The sequence below is a fragment of the Mastigoproctus giganteus genome, chromosome 8, assembly GCF_048544385.1.
Source record: "Mastigoproctus giganteus isolate SK-2022 chromosome 8, ASM4854438v1, whole genome shotgun sequence".
Taxonomy (NCBI): Eukaryota; Metazoa; Arthropoda; class Arachnida; order Uropygi; family Thelyphonidae; genus Mastigoproctus; species Mastigoproctus giganteus.
Window position 1 is genome coordinate 163,080,810 of NC_143582.1, and position 20,371 is coordinate 163,101,180.

General features: G+C 37.2%; 1 protein-coding gene across 2 annotated transcripts in view; it reads right to left on the reverse strand.

Moving 5' to 3' along the window:
* Positions 1–12,083, reverse strand: part of LOC150081974 (ras-like GTP-binding protein Rho1) — a 35,123-nt gene extending 23,040 nt beyond the window's left edge. The window contains exons 1-3 of one of the 2 annotated variants that reach the window (XM_090379873.1): positions 11,770–12,083; positions 11,522–11,533; positions 6,532–6,552 (exon numbers count right to left, since the gene is read on the reverse strand). In XM_090379873.1, the coding sequence (XP_090235999.1) occupies positions 6,532–6,552; positions 11,522–11,533; positions 11,770–11,895 (159 nt within the window). In that variant the 5' untranslated portion in view covers positions 11,896–12,083. Of the gene's footprint in view, positions 1–6,531; positions 6,553–11,521; positions 11,534–11,739 lie in introns of both variants that reach the window. The other variant, XM_090379872.1, reaches the window with a different exon arrangement.
* Between the last annotated feature and the right edge of the window lie 8,288 nt (positions 12,084–20,371).

Below are 20,371 nucleotides of genomic sequence, written 5' to 3' on the forward strand. Positions count from 1 at the left end.
TTGGTTTTATACAGCAGCAGCAGCATGTTCGAAAGGCAACAAGAGGGAGTACTACTCTTGATTAGATTATTAGCAGTGCTTATTCATGCATTAAGAATCTGCAGATAAAAGAACCACTAGGTGGCAGTGATCATAGTGTATTGATGTGGGATTTACTTAAAGATATAACTACCATCAGGGGTAAAGGGAGAGGTTTTTTCTTTCACAAGGGTAACTACAATGGTCTCAGACAGTTTTTAAATTCTATACAGTGGGACCAACTGATAATGTTATCAACAACAAATTCTAAATGGCATTTAGAATTTGTTGTTGATATCTTCTATGAATAATTCAAGAAATTATTCATAGAAGATACTAGGTTTTCATACCAAATAAAAAATGACATATAGCGGAAATCCTGGAGACAGCAATTAAAACAAACACCAACTAAGAAATATTGTTCAACATTTAAGCCTGAATGGATGGCAGATGAATTAACGAGACTCGTGGAACAGAAGAAAAATGCTTGGGATGCATATAAATTATCAAGTGACACAGAAGCCTATAGTAGATATGAACTAGTCTGTAGTAAAGTCACAAATGTTAGGCAAGGGAAGGCAGATGAGAAATCTTTGGCAAAGGATGCAAAGAAAAAACAACGACTTCTTTACTTACATAAATGATAGAAGGATGGGGTGAATCAAATTGGTCAACTTGATATCGATGGTTCAACTGTTGATGATCCTGTTCAGGTTGGTGACAAACTGTATGAATATTTTTCATCTATATTCACACATGAGGAATTCCCTAGGGAAGTCGATGCCAGAAGTTTATCAAACTCTAACAGGGAGCTAAATAATTTTGTAATTAACTGACAGAAAAGTGAAAGAGACATCGTTGAAGTTAAGCATAAGAAAAGCATCTGGCATGGATACGATCTATCCAACTATATCAGAGACAGCAAAGGAAGTAATCAAACACTTAGCAATAATTATGAGTGTATCCTTGGATTCAGAAGAGGTCCCTCACAGACAGGAGATGTTCGAATGTACCCCAATTCACAAAGAGGGATCAAAGGGTGACACTAGTAATCACATACCTGTTAGTTTAACTTCTCTTCCAGAAAATAATGGAGTTACTAGTTAAAGAAGTAATGCAGGATCATCTAGACAATAGATGATCCTGCTGATGGTCCTGCATTACTACAGTTATTACAGATGCAGTTATTCAGATGCAGCATGCATTTATTAAGGGGATATATTGTCGATCAATTCGATTGGATACCATGATACAGTCACAAAGGAACTGGTGCAAAAAAATAATTCTGATATCATATACTTGGATTTCAGGAAAGCTTTTGATACTGTTGCACATAAAAGACTAACCACATAAAAGAGGAATAAGTTAACAGTACAAATTGGAGTAGTGCAGTATTAAGGGCAAGTTGCTGCTATGGATAAAGGAATGGCTAAATGGGAGAAGACAAAGTGGTAATCAATAGACTGCCCTTTGGGGACTAATGTTATTAGTGGAGTTGCCCGGGGTTCAGTGTTGGGCCCACTTGTTTTCTATATTTATTAATGATATTGATGAAGGCATCTCAGGCTTGATACCCAAGTTTGCAAATGATACAAAGGTTGTCAGAGTGGTTAATGACAGTATGCTACTCCAACAGGATCTAGAAAAGTCGGGCAGATGTGCTGCAAAATATGGCAATTTAAGTTTAACATTGACAAATGCAAAGTACCGCATATGGGTAGCATTAATTCCAGTGTAACATATCAACTGTGTGGTAGAACGCTCATGGTGGTGGAAAATGAAGTGTTGGAGATAATTGTGTAGTCAGATATGCAGTTCTGATTAGTGCAGTCTAGCTACCAGGGCAGTTCACGGGGTTTTCGCAATGATATACAGGAATTCTGCTATCAGGGATAAGTATGTGATTATCCCATTGCATAAGGAAATGGTCAGCAACATGCTGAGTACTACATACAGGGCTGGAGGCCTCATCTTAGGAAGTATGCAGAGCTGCTGGAATGAGTACAGAGAAGGGCATTGAGATTGGCGAGGGAAACATAGGGGTGCTCTTACCACAAATGGAGCTTCAGTTCTGTAGATTGTAGCATCTGAAGACTAGGCACCTGTGAGGTGATCTGATTGAGGTGTTTAAGGATTTGAATGGATTAAGCAAGTTCAATGCTGATGGGATTATTTCTGTTGCTCAAACTATGCACACAAGGGGACATAAATTCAAATTGAAGGAGTGTTGCAGAATAGATGTATAGAAGTTTGCCTTTAGCCTGCGGATAGTTGATTGCTGGAACAAACTATCATCTGTTGCCGTGGAAGTTGATGGCTTAAATAAGTTCAAGGTAGAACTGGACAAACTATTGGAAAGAATAGACAGGTGAAATGGGAAGTGTTTTTTTTTTTTGCCCAATACTGTATAAGCTGCTTTCTTGCATCATTTGCCAATACTAATGCTAACAGATGAAAAACAGATTCATAGGCTTAGTATACTCAAAACTCTCAAGCTTGAATGCCATGCCCAATGGAGAAAAATGCCGATCTCTGGACAGGTGTGTGTGTGTGTGGGGGGGGGGGACTCATGATACACAGTTTGAGAACCTATGACTTATGGAATAAGTTCATTGTATAGCCAAAACTTTCCCATACAAACAAGCAGTCTTGTCATCAGCTGGCAATTACAGGTGATCCCCGCTTAAATGCTGATAATTCATTCAGGAAAAACAGAGTGTTATCTGAATCAGTGCTAAGCAAGTGCCGTATTCCTATAAGGTAACATATGTATTTATGAGTTGTGGTCTATGCCATAGGATATTTCCTGATCAATAATAAACGGTAATGAAAAGATGCATAAATGTCGGTCAAAATATTTAATATTCAAAAATTTGCACATATAAAATATTCTACATTACATATGTAATGTAGATTATGTTATTTAGGTAAGTAACAATATTACATAACAAAATTAAACTTAGAACGAAACCTAAAATCATGAATTTATTAATCTGATGGCACTGGGCTGTCGAATTTTCGTATCTTTGGACTGAAAAATGTGTAGAGTTTGGGTTGTACTCTGGCCCTCTTCCTCTCATTGTACAAAATCATGCAGGAATTCATTTCTTTCTTTAAATTTCTTATTAACTTGGAACATCACCCAGAAATAATCACACATTTTTTCAAAGTGTTTGAAAGCTTCACTAAGTCCCTTTTCAGTCAACAACTTTATCGGTTCTTCATTTGTAGGATCTTGATCATCTTCTCCCTTAATTGCATTCTCTTGTTTTTCATTAGCGAGGCCATCCATCATTGTCAATCATCTCTTGTACATCGTCATCATCAATTTCATCCAATCCTGCTTCTTTTCTGAGCTCAACAATTTGCGCTTTAACATTCTCAACAGAATCATTAGGTTCTTGAGAATCCTTTACGTAATCCTTCCAAACCTTCCTCCATACTCCATTCATGGTTTTCTAAACCACTTCATTCCAGGCATTCAAAATGTTGTAGATGGCAGTTTTAATGTAGGATTTCCAAACTCCTTTAGGCTCAGTATGTTTTCACCAGTGTTGATAGCTTTAATAGCTTGGAAAAGGGTGTTCCTTAAGTAGTAAGCTTGAAATGTGGCAATAACACCACGGTCCATTGGTTGGATCAGAAATGTCATGTTTGGAGGCATGTAAAAAATTTTTATATGATTGTTCAAGTCTTCTAAACTGTCTTTACTTGGATGTCCTGATGCATTGTCCATGATCAGAATTGCTTTGTATTCAACGAAAAGAGGCCTGGTTATCCCAGCTTTTTTATTAGCCTTCCAAATTACAGGTAGGTTTGATTTTGTGAAACCTTTAAGAGCCCTTGGGTTCTCTGAAGGGTAAAGTAAAAGGGGTTTTAATTTAAAATCCCCTGCAGCATTACCACCTAACAATAAAGTCAAACCGATCCTTCGCTGCTTTGAAGCCTGGCATATTTTTTTCTTCTTTCGATATGAAGCTTCTTTTAGGCATTCATTTCCAAAAAAGCCCTGTTTCGTCTATGTTAAAAACTCGAGCAGTATAACACCCCTCTTCAATAATCTTAAATTCTTTTTTGAAAGTTTTGTCTCCTTCTTGATCTGCATTTGTTGCTTCTTCCTGGATTGCTATGTTGTGTAGGTTATAGCGCTTTTTAAATCTATCGAACCAGCCCTTACTAGCATTAAATGGTTCTACATCTTTTTCAAGGTGAACTTTCTTCACATCTTCATATTGGCTAATGGTTTTTCTTTAATAATAATTGAACTTAAAAGGAATTCTGCACTGGATATTATCTTCAATAAAATTATTTAGAAGTCTATTTCAATCATAATAGCCCCAGTCAATTTAGTTGCCTGCAATGGAACAGCTGTCTTCCCTGCTGCTAAAATTAAGTCTATTTTTTATAATTGTTCTTACAGTTGAACCTGACAGTCCTAAATTATTGCACACATCCACTTGTTGTTGACCGGAATTGATTTGCTTCAAAACCATCTAATTTAATTTTCAAACTCAATCTTTTCCTTACCTTTGTAGTCTTTGTACTGCATCCAGATGTTGCTTTTTCATTCTTATCCACCATTATTAATCCTTTGAAAATGTAACTACATTGCATTAATTATGATACAATGTTTAAGTAAACTGGCCGTTACGGACGATTGATAATACTATACTGAGTGATGACTAGACTTCAGACAAATGCATATAAAGCAAATATTACAAGCACTACTGCATATTCCTTAACAGTGATTTTTTCAAATGTTGATCTCAGAACTACGTAACAAGTCACTGTACTGCAATTAAATTAGCATGGGAAAAAATTTTACTGGGTGTCGGAAAATTTTTCAAGTCAGCATGGGAAACATTTTAATGCTGTTTTGCTATCAATTCTCATGTATTGACTATATCAGATGAAATGTTTTAGTTAAACATGCCAAAAATTCAATCTGCAAAAGAATTCAATTCAATCTTTACACTGGGTAAAAGAGTGTTACAGTGAGTTGTGACAGTGTTATAGTGAGATGCAGGTTATAATATAAGAACAGCGTTATAGCAAATCAGCATAAAGAAAACTTATTATAACAAGGACCTACTGCAGTTTAAGTGGGCAGTCATATTTTGGCATCATGTCATCTATACATCACTAAAAATGATTAAACTGTTTTGTGTGTGAGAGAGGGATGAATAGTTTTAGCTGATTCAAGTATTTAGACTGGTTTGGAAAAAAAAAAGAGGTAGAATTATAGGTTCTAATTCAGTGTCCATTGAAATTTTGTAGAAAACATGTGATTGAGAGTGGGATGAAGATTTACAGATCAACATAAAGGTTTGAGGGAAACCATTATGCTAATAAGTTGGTTATAATTTCATATGAAGTTGCATCTGAATCACCCGTAAGAAAAATTCATTATCTAACAAGGCTGCATCCTTCTAAATGGAATCTGAAGATTCTCAAGGCGCCACCTCAATGTGTAAACAGAACTTCATTGTAGGATGGATTTGTGATTTATCCAGGTTTAGAAGAAAGTAACAGTGAGAGCAAAAGTGAAAGTCTAGTTCTTTTGATGCACAGCAAATAATATTTTTGATATGCTTATACAAATAAAGGAAAAAGTCAATAATCCCAAGTAAAGAGCCATTCTTGTCTAAAAATTAGTGTTACTGAAGTTCAGCACAGAATAAGCAGCCTTTTTTGTGAGAGAAAAAAGACAGGAAAGGGGTTTAGAACTGAAGTTATATTGGGTTTCTTTTTTCCTTCTTGAAAAATACCTGGAGTTCAGAATTTATTATTATTATTATTATTAGCTATATAGTTCAAGGAAGCCTGAGGCTTATGCTGCACCAGCCGAAAAAATAAATAAATAAAATAAAATTGAATTACCCTGAGAGAGAGAGGGAGAGAAGTAGAAGGGAAGGGAATCACCAAGAAAGAGAAGAATGATGATATCCAGCTCAGGACCATGGATGTGCCAAGCCCATAACTCAACAGATGTGAGCCCCTGGGGTTAGGTTTTATGTAAGTAGTGGTGGATATTTGAGCTGCAGCTGTCTATGCAGTTTCTCGAATTAGAAAGTGGAATGTAGTACACTGCCACTGCTCAATTACTGATACAACTGAGTGACAGAGAATTTTCACTCAATGCAAGTCATTAATACAAAGGAGGAAAAGAGTAGGCAACAAAACGGAACCAGGGAATCCTACCATTACCATCATATACAATGAGTAGTCAAAGGAAACTGGTTACACAGTTTCCAAAACCAGGAGAAATACCATATCATCAGAAATATGGTGAAAAATCACCATATTTCATAAATCTGCTCATAGACAACTAACATTGTTTTGTATTATACAGATATTTTATTACAAATGAGCAAATCCACAGTAGTGATCAGATAGAATTCAAGAAAATATAGAATTGGAACTGGATTTTCTCATTACTCTGAAAACGGTAAATGCAATACAGGCAACCCCCGTATAACACGGTACTTCTAGAACACAGTTTCGCTCTAACACGGTTTGGGAATTGCAGGAAATCTCACATAACAAGGTATTTTTAAGCTTTTGTGCTGGGAAAACCCTGCTATTATGTTAGATGTAATTTTCAACGTTTCCATTCCTTTGTGAAACCCTGCTGTTGACTCGCTAGTCGTTATCGCCTTTTGTGATATTTTTCTAAAGCACATTTCTGGAGGTCACAACTAGGGCTTACAATACTGAGATCCCAGGAATTTTTTTCCGGTATTCAAATACAGGTATTGATACACAAATATCAGTTTTTCTGGTACTAATTTTTAAAAAAATAATAATTGTTTATAATTTAATCACATAAAGGTTATAAAATCACCTTTATGTGATTGTGACGTACTTATCTCTACTAGCAAATGTTAGATAAATCATTGATAGGACACCATGCAACATTGCAACCTGTCCACAATTCTCGGACAACTTCATGTCTGACCATATCGTAACTCCACTATTGACTTTAGTTCAACTCCACCAAGTGTATAAGTTATTTTGGGGTTGCTGTTCCCCAGGTGTACGGCCTTGCATTTTGCTGAATTAAAGCATAGCTGCCACTTTTCTGACCATCTGGAAGTCTATCTAGGTCACTCTGAAGAAGCTCATTAACTACTCTACTGATCCTTACATCATCTGCAAGTTTAGACATCATTTAAGATAATCAAAAACAACAGTGGTCCCAATACTGATCCTTGGGGAACCCCACTTCTTACATTAACCCAATCTGAGGAATAACCATTTATCACTACCCTCTGCCTGGTGCCCTCAAGCCATTGTGCTATCCATCTAAGGTTCCCTACGATTCCAGCCTGTTCCCTACGATTCCAGCCTGTTCCAACTGTCCCTCACAAGTGGTTACTTATAAAGTAACCACTCATGAGGGACCAAGTCAAATGCTTTGTTGAAATCTAAATAAACAATGTTGAAATTATTCCCTAAATCTAGCTCAAGGGTGACCCTGTCAAAATGGCTAACTAGATTTGTTAAACATGATTTTTCCCTTTACAAAACCATGCTGTGTATCCTTCAGAATTCCATTTCCATCTAAATGATCCTGAATTCCACCCGTGATCATTGCCTCCAGGATTTTCCTACTACTGACATTAGACTGGCTGGTCGGTAATTTTTTGTTACACTCCTAGAGGAGTGTAACAGAAAATTACCACCTTTATGTTCCAATTTACACCAATCTAATAGAACCTCTACTGAGTCCAGTGATGCTCTCATAATTAGCCTTAATGGTTCAACTCACTCACTCGCCACCTCCTTTAAGATTATATATATAGGGTATATGCCATCAACCACAGGAGCCTTACTCAACTGTAGGCATGAAAGTTTTCTCATTAAATAATCATTTCAAATTTCAACATCATTAATTACATTTTTTTTCAACTTCACTCCCATAACATCTCATTGACACAAAGGGTTTTTTCGCTGTAAATATCGGTGTAAAGTAACTGTTGAGTTCATCTGCAACATCAGTTGGGGTATCTAATACTATCCCATGCAATTACATATGAGTCCGATCTGTTTTGTCCTCTTCTTTGCATTTATATATGTGAAGAATTCCTTAACTGCACTCTTTGCTCGCATCGTTATTCCTTATCCCCACTCTTTTCTCTTTCCCAGACTCAGTAAAGATACTATAGTGAAAATTATACTTTGCTTAATAAAACACCTTTCTGCTTCAGAAAATGAACATAATTCACCCATGGAACAGAACATCAATGTTCCGCAAATTCTTTCCAAAATAAGAAAATGCCCGATTCCAATGATATTTTAAAAGATAAATTTGAATCGAAAATTAATGAAATACTTTTAACTATTTTTGCTAAAAAAGTTCAGAGCCTAGAAAATAAGGACTGAGATCGTCTACGATTATCTCAGTACAATGGTACCAGAATAGAATCCAAAAGGGCGTTTTCTGCCGCTAATGAAATATGTACCAAAATTAGATCCATTTTAAACGACCGTACTATTGATTGCTTATGTTTCTTTAACACTTCACTTTATTCGGACAGGTAGTGTGGATGCTTAAAAATAACTAAACTTTGCAGTAAGAATATGTATTTTTTGTTTTTAGAATAACTGCATTTTTAATGATTTTTTTTCAGAATATTTATTGCAATAAAAGTTTATTTAAAACATGAATTCAAGTAATTACAGTACTTGTTTTTTTCTTACTCCATTGCGCCTAATTGTCATCAAAATTTATTGAGAAAAACATTTGTTTTTGAAATACTGGTATTAATACCGGTATCCCAGTTTCATAAATTAAAAATACACAAATACCAGTATTAAGATTTTGACTGGTATTGTAAGCTCTAGTCACAACCATAAAACAAAAATAATTTGCATTTTCCAGTTTATTGGGCTTTTCTGTTAGTGTAATCAATTATAAACAGGTAGTAAACTTTCTTGCATTTGCAATAGTACCGACAACTAGAATTCTGTGGGTTTTCACGTTATTATGGTAAAATGTGTTTCCCCTTCAATGTAATATTCAATCATATAAAAACAAATTTTCAGAAACTCATCACTCTGTACCTGACTTGTGCGTATCATGTTTGTTGCAACTTGTGCATGTGATGCTCTTTGTTATTGATTGCTTATCTTTTTTATTGTTTTTAATTTTACAATCCCAAAAAAGTCAGTGAACAGAAATATCAGTTAGTTAATATGTACATATTACAGTACGTATTAATTAAGCTATGTACGTATGTGTAAATTTATTTTTATTTAGCTAAGTAGAAAATATTCTTCCAATTTTCACATATCATTTAACTTTGTTAATTGGTAAGATAAAGTTAAATTTGTGCTTTATATCCTTAAAGTGGGGGTCCACTGTATTTTGTTGGGAGATCCCTGGGTTAGGCTCTTTGCTTGTGCTTGTTTGAGACCACAAAAAATTGTGACTTCGAAGCGAGCAGTTCGTGACTTTTAAAGAGAGCAGAAGGTACATGAAATCTAGATGCTGCAGAAGAGATCGTGCTTAGCAGCAAGGAAGAGGAAGAAAATTAATGAACGTATATTATCTGACATAAGTATCACAATTTGTAAGGTAAGACGTTTTGTTCAGTTATTACTATTTAAGTTACTGCTATTATAAAAATAAAGTTAAAATATTAAGTTATTACTACTATAAAGATTAAGTTTCCAATAGTTATTAAAAAAAAAGTTATTTTTGTTAGCTTTTGGAATGTAACCCCCCCCCCTTTTTTTTGTACTGGTTCTTAGTCCCGTATAACATTTTGCATTACACGAGATTTTGTAGGAACCAAACTACCGTGTTATACAAGGGTTACATGAGTAATGATAAACAAAGGAAATTTTCACCCTTTTTACGAATTGGTTGAAGATGAGAAAATTTCCATGCAGAAGGCAAAACACAAGAGGAATAAGGGAGTAAAAAAAAAAAAAAAAAGGACAAAACATGAGTTAGCTTTGCAGTACAGATTTCAAAAACAAATAGGGAAATAATATCGAGCTGACACTTTCTTGGTATTCTAAATTCTTTTACTCTCTCTTGGTCAGAAAACCAAAATGGAGCTTAACTGTGATCAGCTCAGTATGGTAGGTGAAGATTTATCAAGATCAATGAGTTTGGGAGAAAGTAACATGCTAAGTTGGCTTCAACTTCATATGAAGCAACTGCATCAGAATGTGAATAGAAGTTGCTGTCACTGATTCTAACAAGAGACCAGAAGACTACTATCATTTGGACAAATGCAAGTTCCTACCCTCATACTTTTCAAAATTGAATTTGGCTCATGGGCAACACAGTGATTATAATCATTGTTCTCCCCACACCAGGCAGCCAAAGGTTTTATCTTGTCAATAACATGAAGAAGTTATGGGTTTTTACAATCAGTGGTTGAGTTAGTCTTAGGTGAGGATAGCAAGAATTCTCCCCCCTCACCCAAAATACTTGAGTTTTTTTGTTTATCTGTTGCAAGCTTTTGTGTAAATAGAAAATTAAGCTGTAGGTTTTGACACAAGCCCACAAGCCAATTAGCACTTCATTCTTATTTTGAATAGCACTTGAATATTTCTTGGAAATGATAAATAGATAAGATAAAAAGATAAGAATTTTAGTGGGAAATACAAAATTTCATCATTACAAGAATAATTTCACTATGTGAACAAATATTAGGATTAAAATATTTAAAACAGTGGTCTTTTCTCTTCCTCTTTCTTTGGTCCAACCAAAGAAAAGAGGAATAGAAATTATGCTGATGATGCCAATATGAGTGACTATCACCAAGTTGTTATCTGGGGCACAGGCTTTCAAAACTCGGTTGTGTTCTAATTCCAGAAATAAATTAGAATGTTGTTTTGATTTGAAAGTTAATTTTAAACTATCTACTCCCACCTCAAGTCATCGTGAAGAAATTTGTATTATATACAATAGGAAAAAATCTTGAAACCTATATGAATTCAACTTTTACTAAAAGTTGCTGAATTGAAATAGTCTAAATTCAGCTCGAAAGACCATAATGCATTGAGTTGAATCATTATGCTACAGATGTGTAAATCAAAAGCAAGCCAAGTATTATATTATGAAAACCATATGCCCTTTTTTATTATATGACTGTATGTGGCATGACACTTCTGCCATCTGGGACGGGGCTTTGTTGGGATTATGTCTAAAAAATAAATAAATAATAAAATAAAATCAAGTTTTAATGACAATTCACTCTGAACAAGACTCAATTAACACCAAAGAGATTTTTTATAAAAATTTTATAGCCAGGTTAAATCGTATTTATGAAAAGTAATTTATACAAGAGTTCTTATATAAATCTGCAGTCATACTGCAGCACAACCTTATCTCTGCAATCAAGACTTCTATGCACTATATCACTGTTCCATTTTGCGTTTAATTATTATGAATTTACTAATTCTTGCCATTCTTTAAAATCACATAACATACAATTTCAAAATTTGTAGTTTCACTTCCCAAAATTTAAAAGGAAGTAATCACCAAGAAAGTACTCTCCACCCCCCCCACCCGCCTCGGTGTCCTGAATATTATAATAACCGAACCATAACACACATATTTTCCTTAATTTCATTACTATTTTCTATGCAGATTAATTGAGTAGAGGAACAGTGAAGTTAGTGAAGTTTGATGTTTGGCTTTCTCAGTATTCGAACATACTCTGAAAAATAACATAGTCCTGACATATTAGAAATGGTTACCTGCTTGCCATCCACTTCAATATCGGCAACGTAGTTTTCAAATACGGTGGGAACATAAACTTCAGGAAATTGATCTTTGCTAAAAACTATTAGAAGGCAAGTCTTACCACAAGCACCATCGCCCACTATAACAAGTTTCTTACGTATTGCGGCCATTTTAAGGTTTCTACTTTAAATGAAATGTAAACCTTTCTCCAAGGATTAAAGTTATTCAGCAAATTAGAATATTCTGAACGTACGCGGTACAACTGAAATCACGCAAACGAACACTGCAAAATTCCTTAATAAAAGAACAATTAAGAAGCAACACCCTAATATCAATACTTAACACCACCCTCCATTTAATTCAAGAAAAAGCCATCTTTAATAATAGTGCGGAAAAAAGCGAACATCGCCCTCTATTGGCGAATATTAATTTTATTTTAATTTTGAAATTACCTTACCAATAATATGAAAGCGTCTTCCCAAAGTAAAAATAAATAAATTATTCTGTATATTTTTGAATTTTAACGTGTAAGGACAAAATTCCTAGAATCCCAGAAATGATCATTTGTTTTCATAAATGTAATTAAATTGTCATCCATAGTATAAACGATACTTTTACTTTTTATATAAAAGCTACAGATTTTTATGATTGATTTTAACAATAACGGTTGTTGTGTTGTATTTTAAAAATAAATTAAAAATTAAAATAGATTCCGTTATTCTAACTCAATTCTGTGCCTGCGATGAATGGGCATACCCTGGTTACATCTGTACTGTCCAGGGTCACTGATACACACAGAGTCAATCCAAATTAACACATGACACAGAAGCCTATGATAGATACAAGTTGATATGCAACCAAGTTACAAAGGAGGTTAGGCAGGCGAAGGCAGATTACGAGAAATCCTTGGCAAGGGATGCAAAGAAAAACAGCAAAGAGTTCTTTACTTATGTAAACTCTAGAATCCCAGAAATGATCATTTGTTTTCATAAATGTAATTAAATTGTCATCCATAGTATAAACGATACTTTTACTTTTTATATAAAAGCTACAGATTTTTATGATTGATTTTAACAATAACGGTTGTTGTGTTGTATTTTAAAAATAAATTAAAAATTAAAATAGATTCCGTTATTCGTTCAAAACGATTCCGTTTTGCAAATTACAGTGTCTGGAGACTACGCACCAGCGAGGTGATCTGATAGAGATGTATAAAGGAAGGGGATGAATGAGATTGGTCCACTTGATATTGATGGGTCAACTGTTGATGATCCTACTCAGGTAGCTAACAAACTAAATGAATATTTTGCATCGACATTCACACATGAGGAGTTATTCAGCAAGGGGAATGCCAGAGGTGTATTCAACTCTAGCAGTAAGCTACAGAATCTTGAAATAACTGGGAGTAAAGTGGAGGAGAAACTGTTGAAGATAAACACAAGAAAGGCACCCGAGGTGGATGGAATCTATCCAGTTATATTAAAGGAGGCAGCAAAGGAAGTAAGCAAACCTTTAGCCATAATTATGAGAGCTTCCTTGGACTCAGGGGAGGTACCCATAGACTGGAAATGTGCAAATGTGACCCCAATTCACAAAGTAGGATCAAAGGCTGACACAAGTAATTATAGACCTGTGAGCTTAACTTCTGTAACAGGATAATTAATGGAGGCACTGGTTAAAGAAGCACTGCAGGATCATTTAGACAAGACTTCAGTTATAGCTCAAACACAGCATGGTTTTGTTAAGGGGAAGTCTTGCCTGACCAACTTGATTGGATACTATGATGCAGTCACAAAAGAACTGGATGCAGGGAATAACTTTGATATTATATACTTGGATCTTAGAAAGGCTTTTGATACTGTTGCACATGGAAGACTGCTACACGAATTGGAGCAGTGCGACATTGCAGGCAAATTGCTGCTATAGATAAAGGGGTGGTTGAGGGGGAGAAGACAGAGAGTGGTAATCAATGGACACTGCTCATCGTGGACTAATGTTATTAGTGGAGTCCCTCAGGGCTCAGTGTTGGGTCCATTATTGTTTTCTGTATTTATATATGATATTGGTGATGGTATATCAAGCTTAATGTCCAAGTTTGCAGACGATACAAAGGTTGGCAGGGTTGTCAAGGACACTACTGACACTATGCTGCTGCAACAGGATCTGGAAAGGTTGAGCAGATGGGCTGAGAGGTGGCAAATGAAGTTTAACATTGACAAATGTAAAGTACTACACATGGGAAACAGCAACCTCAGAGCAACGTATCAACTCTGTGGTACTACACTGACAGTGGTAGAGAATGAAAGGGACTTGGGTGTGGTTGTGCAGGCAGATATGAAGTTCTCTGAGCAGTGCAGACGGGCTGCAAGAGTAGCTCATGGAGCATTGTCAATGATATACAGGAATTTTTCCAGCAGGGATAAGGAGGTGATTATTCCATTGTATAAGGCAATGGTCAGGCCACACCTAGAGTACTGTATACAGGTCTGGAGGCCTCATTTCAAGAAGGATGTAGAGCTGCTGGAACGAGTACAGAGAAGGGCAACAAGATTAGTGAATGGAACAAAGGGGTGCTCTTACGAAGAAAGGCTTACGTTTTGCAAATTACAGTGTCTGGAGACTACGCACCAGCGAGGTGATCTGATAGAGATGTATAAAGCCTTGAATGGGTTGAGCATGCATGCTCAATGCTGATGGGATTCTTCCTCTAGCTCAGTAAAATCACCTGAGAGGGCATAAATTCAAATTGAGGAAAGACAGATGTAGGATAGACGTGCGGAAATTTGCCTTTAGCCAGCGGGTGGTTGGTTGGTGGAACAGACTTCTATCCCTTGTGGTGGAGGTTGATAGCCTAAATAAGTTTAAGGCTCAGCTTTACAGGTATTTTGAACGAACAGAGGGGTGAAGTGGAAGTGGTTTTTTTTTTTTTTTTTTTTTTTTGGCTGATGCTGCATAAGCTTGCTTTCTTGCATCAAATGCCTCTACTAATGCTAATGCTAATGCCAATGAGAAAAATTGACTCTGCCAAGGTTACTTGGGGATGTATATATGGTGGCTTGTAGTAATGGTGGCATGTGATGCAAGAAAGCAAGTGTATGAGCTTATACACCATCAGCCAAAAAAAAAAAAAAAAAAAAAAAATTACAAAACAATCCCCTCTAAATGTTGTCCCGTCCTCCTTTAATTTATTTAAACTATGAACTGCCACAATGCCAGATGGAAGTTTGTTCCGGCAATAACCGCCCGCTGGCTAAAGGCAAATTTCCGCACATCTATTCTACATCTGACCTTCCTCAATTCTACATCTGTTCCTTCCCTAATTAGCATTAGCATTAGCATTAGTAGAGGCATTTGATGCAAGAAAGCAAGCTTATGCAGCATCAGCCAAAAAAAAAAAAAAAAAAAAAAACCACTTCCACTTCACCCCTCTGTTCGTTCAAAATACCTGTAAAGCTGAGCCTTAAACTTATTTAGGCTATCAACCTCCACCACAAGGGATAGAAGTCTGTTCCACCAACCAACCACCCGCTGGCTAAAGGCAAATTTCCGCACGTCTATCCTACATCTGTCTTTCCTCAATTTGAATTTATGCCCTCTCAGGTGATTTTACTGAGCTAGAGGAAGAATCCCATCAGCATTGAGCATGCATGCTCAACCCATTCAAGGCTTTATACATCTCTATCAGATCACCTCGCTGGTGCGTAGTCTCCAGACACTGTAATTTGCAAAACGTAAGCCTTTCTTCGTAAGAGCACCCCTTTGTTCCATTCACTAATCTTGTTGCCCTTCTCTGTACTCGTTCCAGCAGCTCTACATCCTTCTTGAAATGAGGCCTCCAGACCTGTATACAGTACTCTAGGTGTGGCCTGACCATTGCCTTATACAATGGAATAATCACCTCCTTATCCCTGCTGGAAAAATTCCTGTATATCATTGACAATGCTCCATGAGCTACTCTTGCAGCCCGTCTGCACTGCTCAGAGAACTTCATATCTGCCTGCACAACCACACCCAAGTCCCTTTCATTCTCTACCACTGTCAGTGTAGTACCACAGAGTTGATACGTTGCTCTGAGGTTGCTGTTTCCCATGTGTAGTACTTTACATTTGTCAATGTTAAACTTCATTTGCCACCTCTCAGCCCATCTGCTCAACCTTTCCAGATCCTGTTGCAGCAGCATAGTGTCAGTAGTGTCCTTGACAACCCTGCCAACCTTTGTATCGTCTGCAAACTTGGACATTAAGCTTGATATACCATCACCAATATCATATATAAATACAGAAAACAATAATGGACCCAACACTGAGCCCTGAGGGACTCCACTAATAACATTAGTCCACGATGAGCAGTGTCCATTGATTACCACTCTCTGTCTTCTCCCCCTCAACCACCCCTTTATCTATAGCAGCAATTTGCCTGCAATGTCGCACTGCTCCAATTTGTGTAGCAGTCTTCCATGTGCAACAGTATCAAAAGCCTTTCTAAGATCCAAGTATATAATATCAAAGTTATTCCCTGCATCCAGTTCTTTTGTGACTGCATCATAGTATCCAATCAAGTTGGTCAGGCAAGACTTCCCCTTAACAAAACCATGCTGTGTTTGAGCTATAACTGAAGTCTTGTCTAAATGATCCTGCAGTGCTTCTTTAACCAGTGCCTCCATTAATTTTCCTGGAACAGAAGTTAAGCTCACAGGTCTATAATTACTTGTGTCAGCCTTTGATCCTACTTTGTGAATTGGGGTCACATTTGCACATTTCCAGTCTATGGGTACCTCCCCTGAGTCCAAGGAAGCTCTCATAATTATGGCTAAGGGTTTGCTTACTTCCTTTGCTGCCTCCTTTAATATAACTGGATAGATCCCATCCACCTCGGGTGCCTTTCTTGTGTTTATCTTCAACAGTTTCTCCTCCACTTTACTCCCAGTTATTTCAAGATTCTGTAGCTTACTGCTAGAGTTGAATACACCTCTGGCATTCCCCTTGCTGAATAACTCCTCATGTGTGAATGTCGATGCAAAATATTCATTTAGTTTGTTAGCTACCTGAGTAGGATCATCAACAGTTGACCCATCAATATCAAGTGGACCAATCTCATTCATCCCCTTCCTTCTAGAGTTTACATAAGTAAAGAACTCTTTGCTGTTTTTCTTTGCATCCCTTGCCAAGGATTTCTCGTAATCTGCCTTCGCCTGCCTAACCTCCTTTGTAACTTGGTTGCATATCAACTTGTATCTATCATAGGCTTCTGTGTCATGTGTTAATTTGTAAGTATCCCATGCATTTTTCTTCTCTGCCATATGCCTCATTAGTTCATCTGACATCCATTTTGGCCTAAACCTTGAACTATATTTCTTAGTTGGTATGTAAAGCCTAGTAGCTTCCAAGATAAGTTCTTTGAATGCTTCCCATTTTGAATTTGCTGTTGGTAACATCATCAGTTGGTCCCACTGTATAGAATTTAAATACTGTCTCAGTCCATCGTAGTCGCCTTTACGGAAGCAATAACCCTTCCCTTTACCCCTAATGGTAGTTACCTCTTTGAGTAAATCCCACTTCAGCACACTGTGATCACTGCCACCTAGTGGTTCATTTATCTGCAGATTCTTAATGCATGAAGAATCACTGCTGATAATCAAATCAAGAGTATTACTCCCTCTAGTTGCCTCCCGAACATGCTGATGTAGAAAACAATCATCCAATAAATCCACAAAAGCCCTGCTAGTGTGTGAGTGACCAGCCCCCAAATTCCAGTCAATATCTGGGAAATTAAAATCTCCCATTATAAGACTCTCTGATTTACTGGCCCACTCTATTTCCCTGTACAGTTTCTTATTATACTCATCAGAGTCATTAGGCCTATAGCACACTCCTACTCTCAATTTTGATCTCCCAATGCTTATGTCACACCAAACTGACTCGACACTGCACTGTCCAGCGATGTTGACTGGCTTCACTTCCTTGGTTTTTATGTGTTTCTTAACTAATAGCATAACCCCTCCTCCCTTCCTATCCTCTCTATCCTTTCTGTAGACGTTGTACTCTCCGAATTGCAGTTCTACATCCCTTATATCTGTGTGACACCACGTCTCTGATATCCCAACAATATCTGCCTTTGATGTTTTGAGCAATACCTCAAATTCATCAAATTTATTTACTAAACTCCTAGCATTGGTGTACACGCAAGTATACCTGCACCTGTTTCTATTCTTAGCTACCCTAACACAACCCATGTGTTTACTTGTACCGCAATGGCTCCCAGCAGTCTCTGAAATACCATGCATCTTGTTTTTCAGGCTTCTGCTCATTCCAATAGAAGCAGTGCAAGAATCTCTTTTACCTCTGCCAGTGGCTACTGTCAATCTATTGGTCTTTGTCTCCCCCCAAGCTAGCAGTTTTCCGACCCACCTAACACTGCCTCGATAGCATCAGCAAATATTCTTGCACCCTTTCTATTTAAGTGTATCCCATCCTTATAGAAGCAGGAAATACTAGGTGGTAGATGACTCTCATCAACCGATGCAATACCACAACTTTGCTTATTACATCCCTGTAATAAATATATAAGTATAAAAAGTCAATAACTATCAGAGTAGAGGCAGCCAGATTATACATTAGCTGATCCGGAAGCCTCCTAGAGTGTTACCGATAGGTTCGGTTCGGTGGGTTATCTAGCTGTTGGCCTGCAACAACAGTTTTAGAACTGTACCCTGAAAATGTAAGGAAGATTGGATCTTCATTGTGACCATGACGTTCATTGTCGCCATGATGTTCATTGTAACCTGAAAGGACATCAATTATACTGCATGATGGAAGAGATAGGAGAGGGTTTTCCAGAGCTTTGCTCTGGAGGCTAAACATGGATTCCACCACTTAAGCCTCCAATAAGCAAAGTTGTGGTATTGCATCGGTTGATGAGAGTCATCTACCACCTAGTATTTCCTGGTAACACTGAGGAGAGGCATTTCTCCGTGTGGTGTGGGCGCCACAACTGGATCCCTGCTTACGTTGGTTTGCACCTGGGTTGTCACCTACAGTATGCTAGGTGCCGTATTTCAGCACTTGCACATGGGGGTTATACCCAGCATTACTAACAGTCCCACCATCGTTAAGATGCAAGCAGAGGATTTGGCTTTCACAGACCGACCGGACTTTGCGGAAATTAGGTTTACTTGATTTCAGTGTCACCCGCATGTCAGTTCCATCAGCGTTTTAGACTTTTAGGTAGCAAGCATATCTTAGCATATCTGAGACAATGTCTGTGACAGCCTCAAGGACCAACAGCTTTTTTTAGAGATTTTCCTTTGTTGGATCATTTATGATGCAAGAAAATAACCTCATACAGCATCAGGTGAAAAAAAAAACCCTTTGCGCATCACCTGTTTCATCCCGTCCAATAGTCTTTCTAGTTCTTTTGTAAATTTATTCCATATATTTACTTCTACAACAACAACAAATTGAAGTTTGTTGTGACAATTAACCACACGCTTGCTGAGACATATTTCTTCACATCTTTCCTGCAACCATTCTTAATCTATTTGAATTTATGCCGCTTCATGTATGTAGTCTGAGCAACTGCATTGTTTTTTTTTTTTTTTTTTTTTTTGGGTTTTCGGAGCATCGGCGACTAAGATCATATTGCTTCGAGTATATTGCTAGTAATTTGCGTGTGTTCTGAGGTCGAATTTCTGTTTGCTGGACAAAAAAACCCGAGTTTCCGGGGGGAAAAAAGAACCATTGTACCTCGTCTGAGCCGACTAACTCAGCCAAGTTGTGAAAAAGAGCCATAAAAATTCCTCCTGTCATCAACGGGATTGGAACTCAGGTCTTTTCCACGCAGTGTGGGGAAAGGATGGCGATCCTATCAACTGTGCTACCCACAAGGGCTGAACAAGAGGAAGAGTGCCATCAACATTGAGCTCGCACAATCCATTCAAAGCCTTAAACACCTCATGAGATCACCTAGCAGGTGCCTAGTCTCCAAACGCTGGAATTTGCAGAAATGAAGCGTTTGTTTAATAGGAACCAGATTGGTGAGGGGAACAGAACGGTAGGACCACCGTTCTGTTCCCCTCACCAATCTGGTTCCTATTCTCTGCACCCGTTCCAGCTGATCCACTTTCTTCCTAAAATGAGCCTTCCAGACCTGTTTGCAATACTCAAGTTGTGGCTTAATCATTACCTTATAGAATTGGACAATCGCGTCCTTATCCCTGCTAGCAAAATTCCTGTATATCTTTGACAAAATCCCATGCTCTGTCCTGGAACCGTGTTGGCATTGCTCAGAGAACTTCATGTCTGACTGCACAATTACGCCGAATTCTTTTTTCCATTATTTGAGTGTAGTGCCACACAGTTGGCAGGTTAATATGCGAAAACTACTGTCCATATGCAGTGCCTTGCATTTGCTAATGTTAAACTTCAATTGCCATTTCTTAGTTCATCTATCTAATTTTTCTAGGTCTTGTTGCAGTAGCTTTACAACTATCATTAATTACCTTACCAACATTTGTATTATCTGCAAACTTGGACGTTAAGCCTGATATATACTCATCAGTAATAAAAATAAATACAGAAAACAACAATGGGCCCAGCACAAAACCTATAGGTAAGAAAGAAATACAGTATAACCCAGTGAATGTATTTA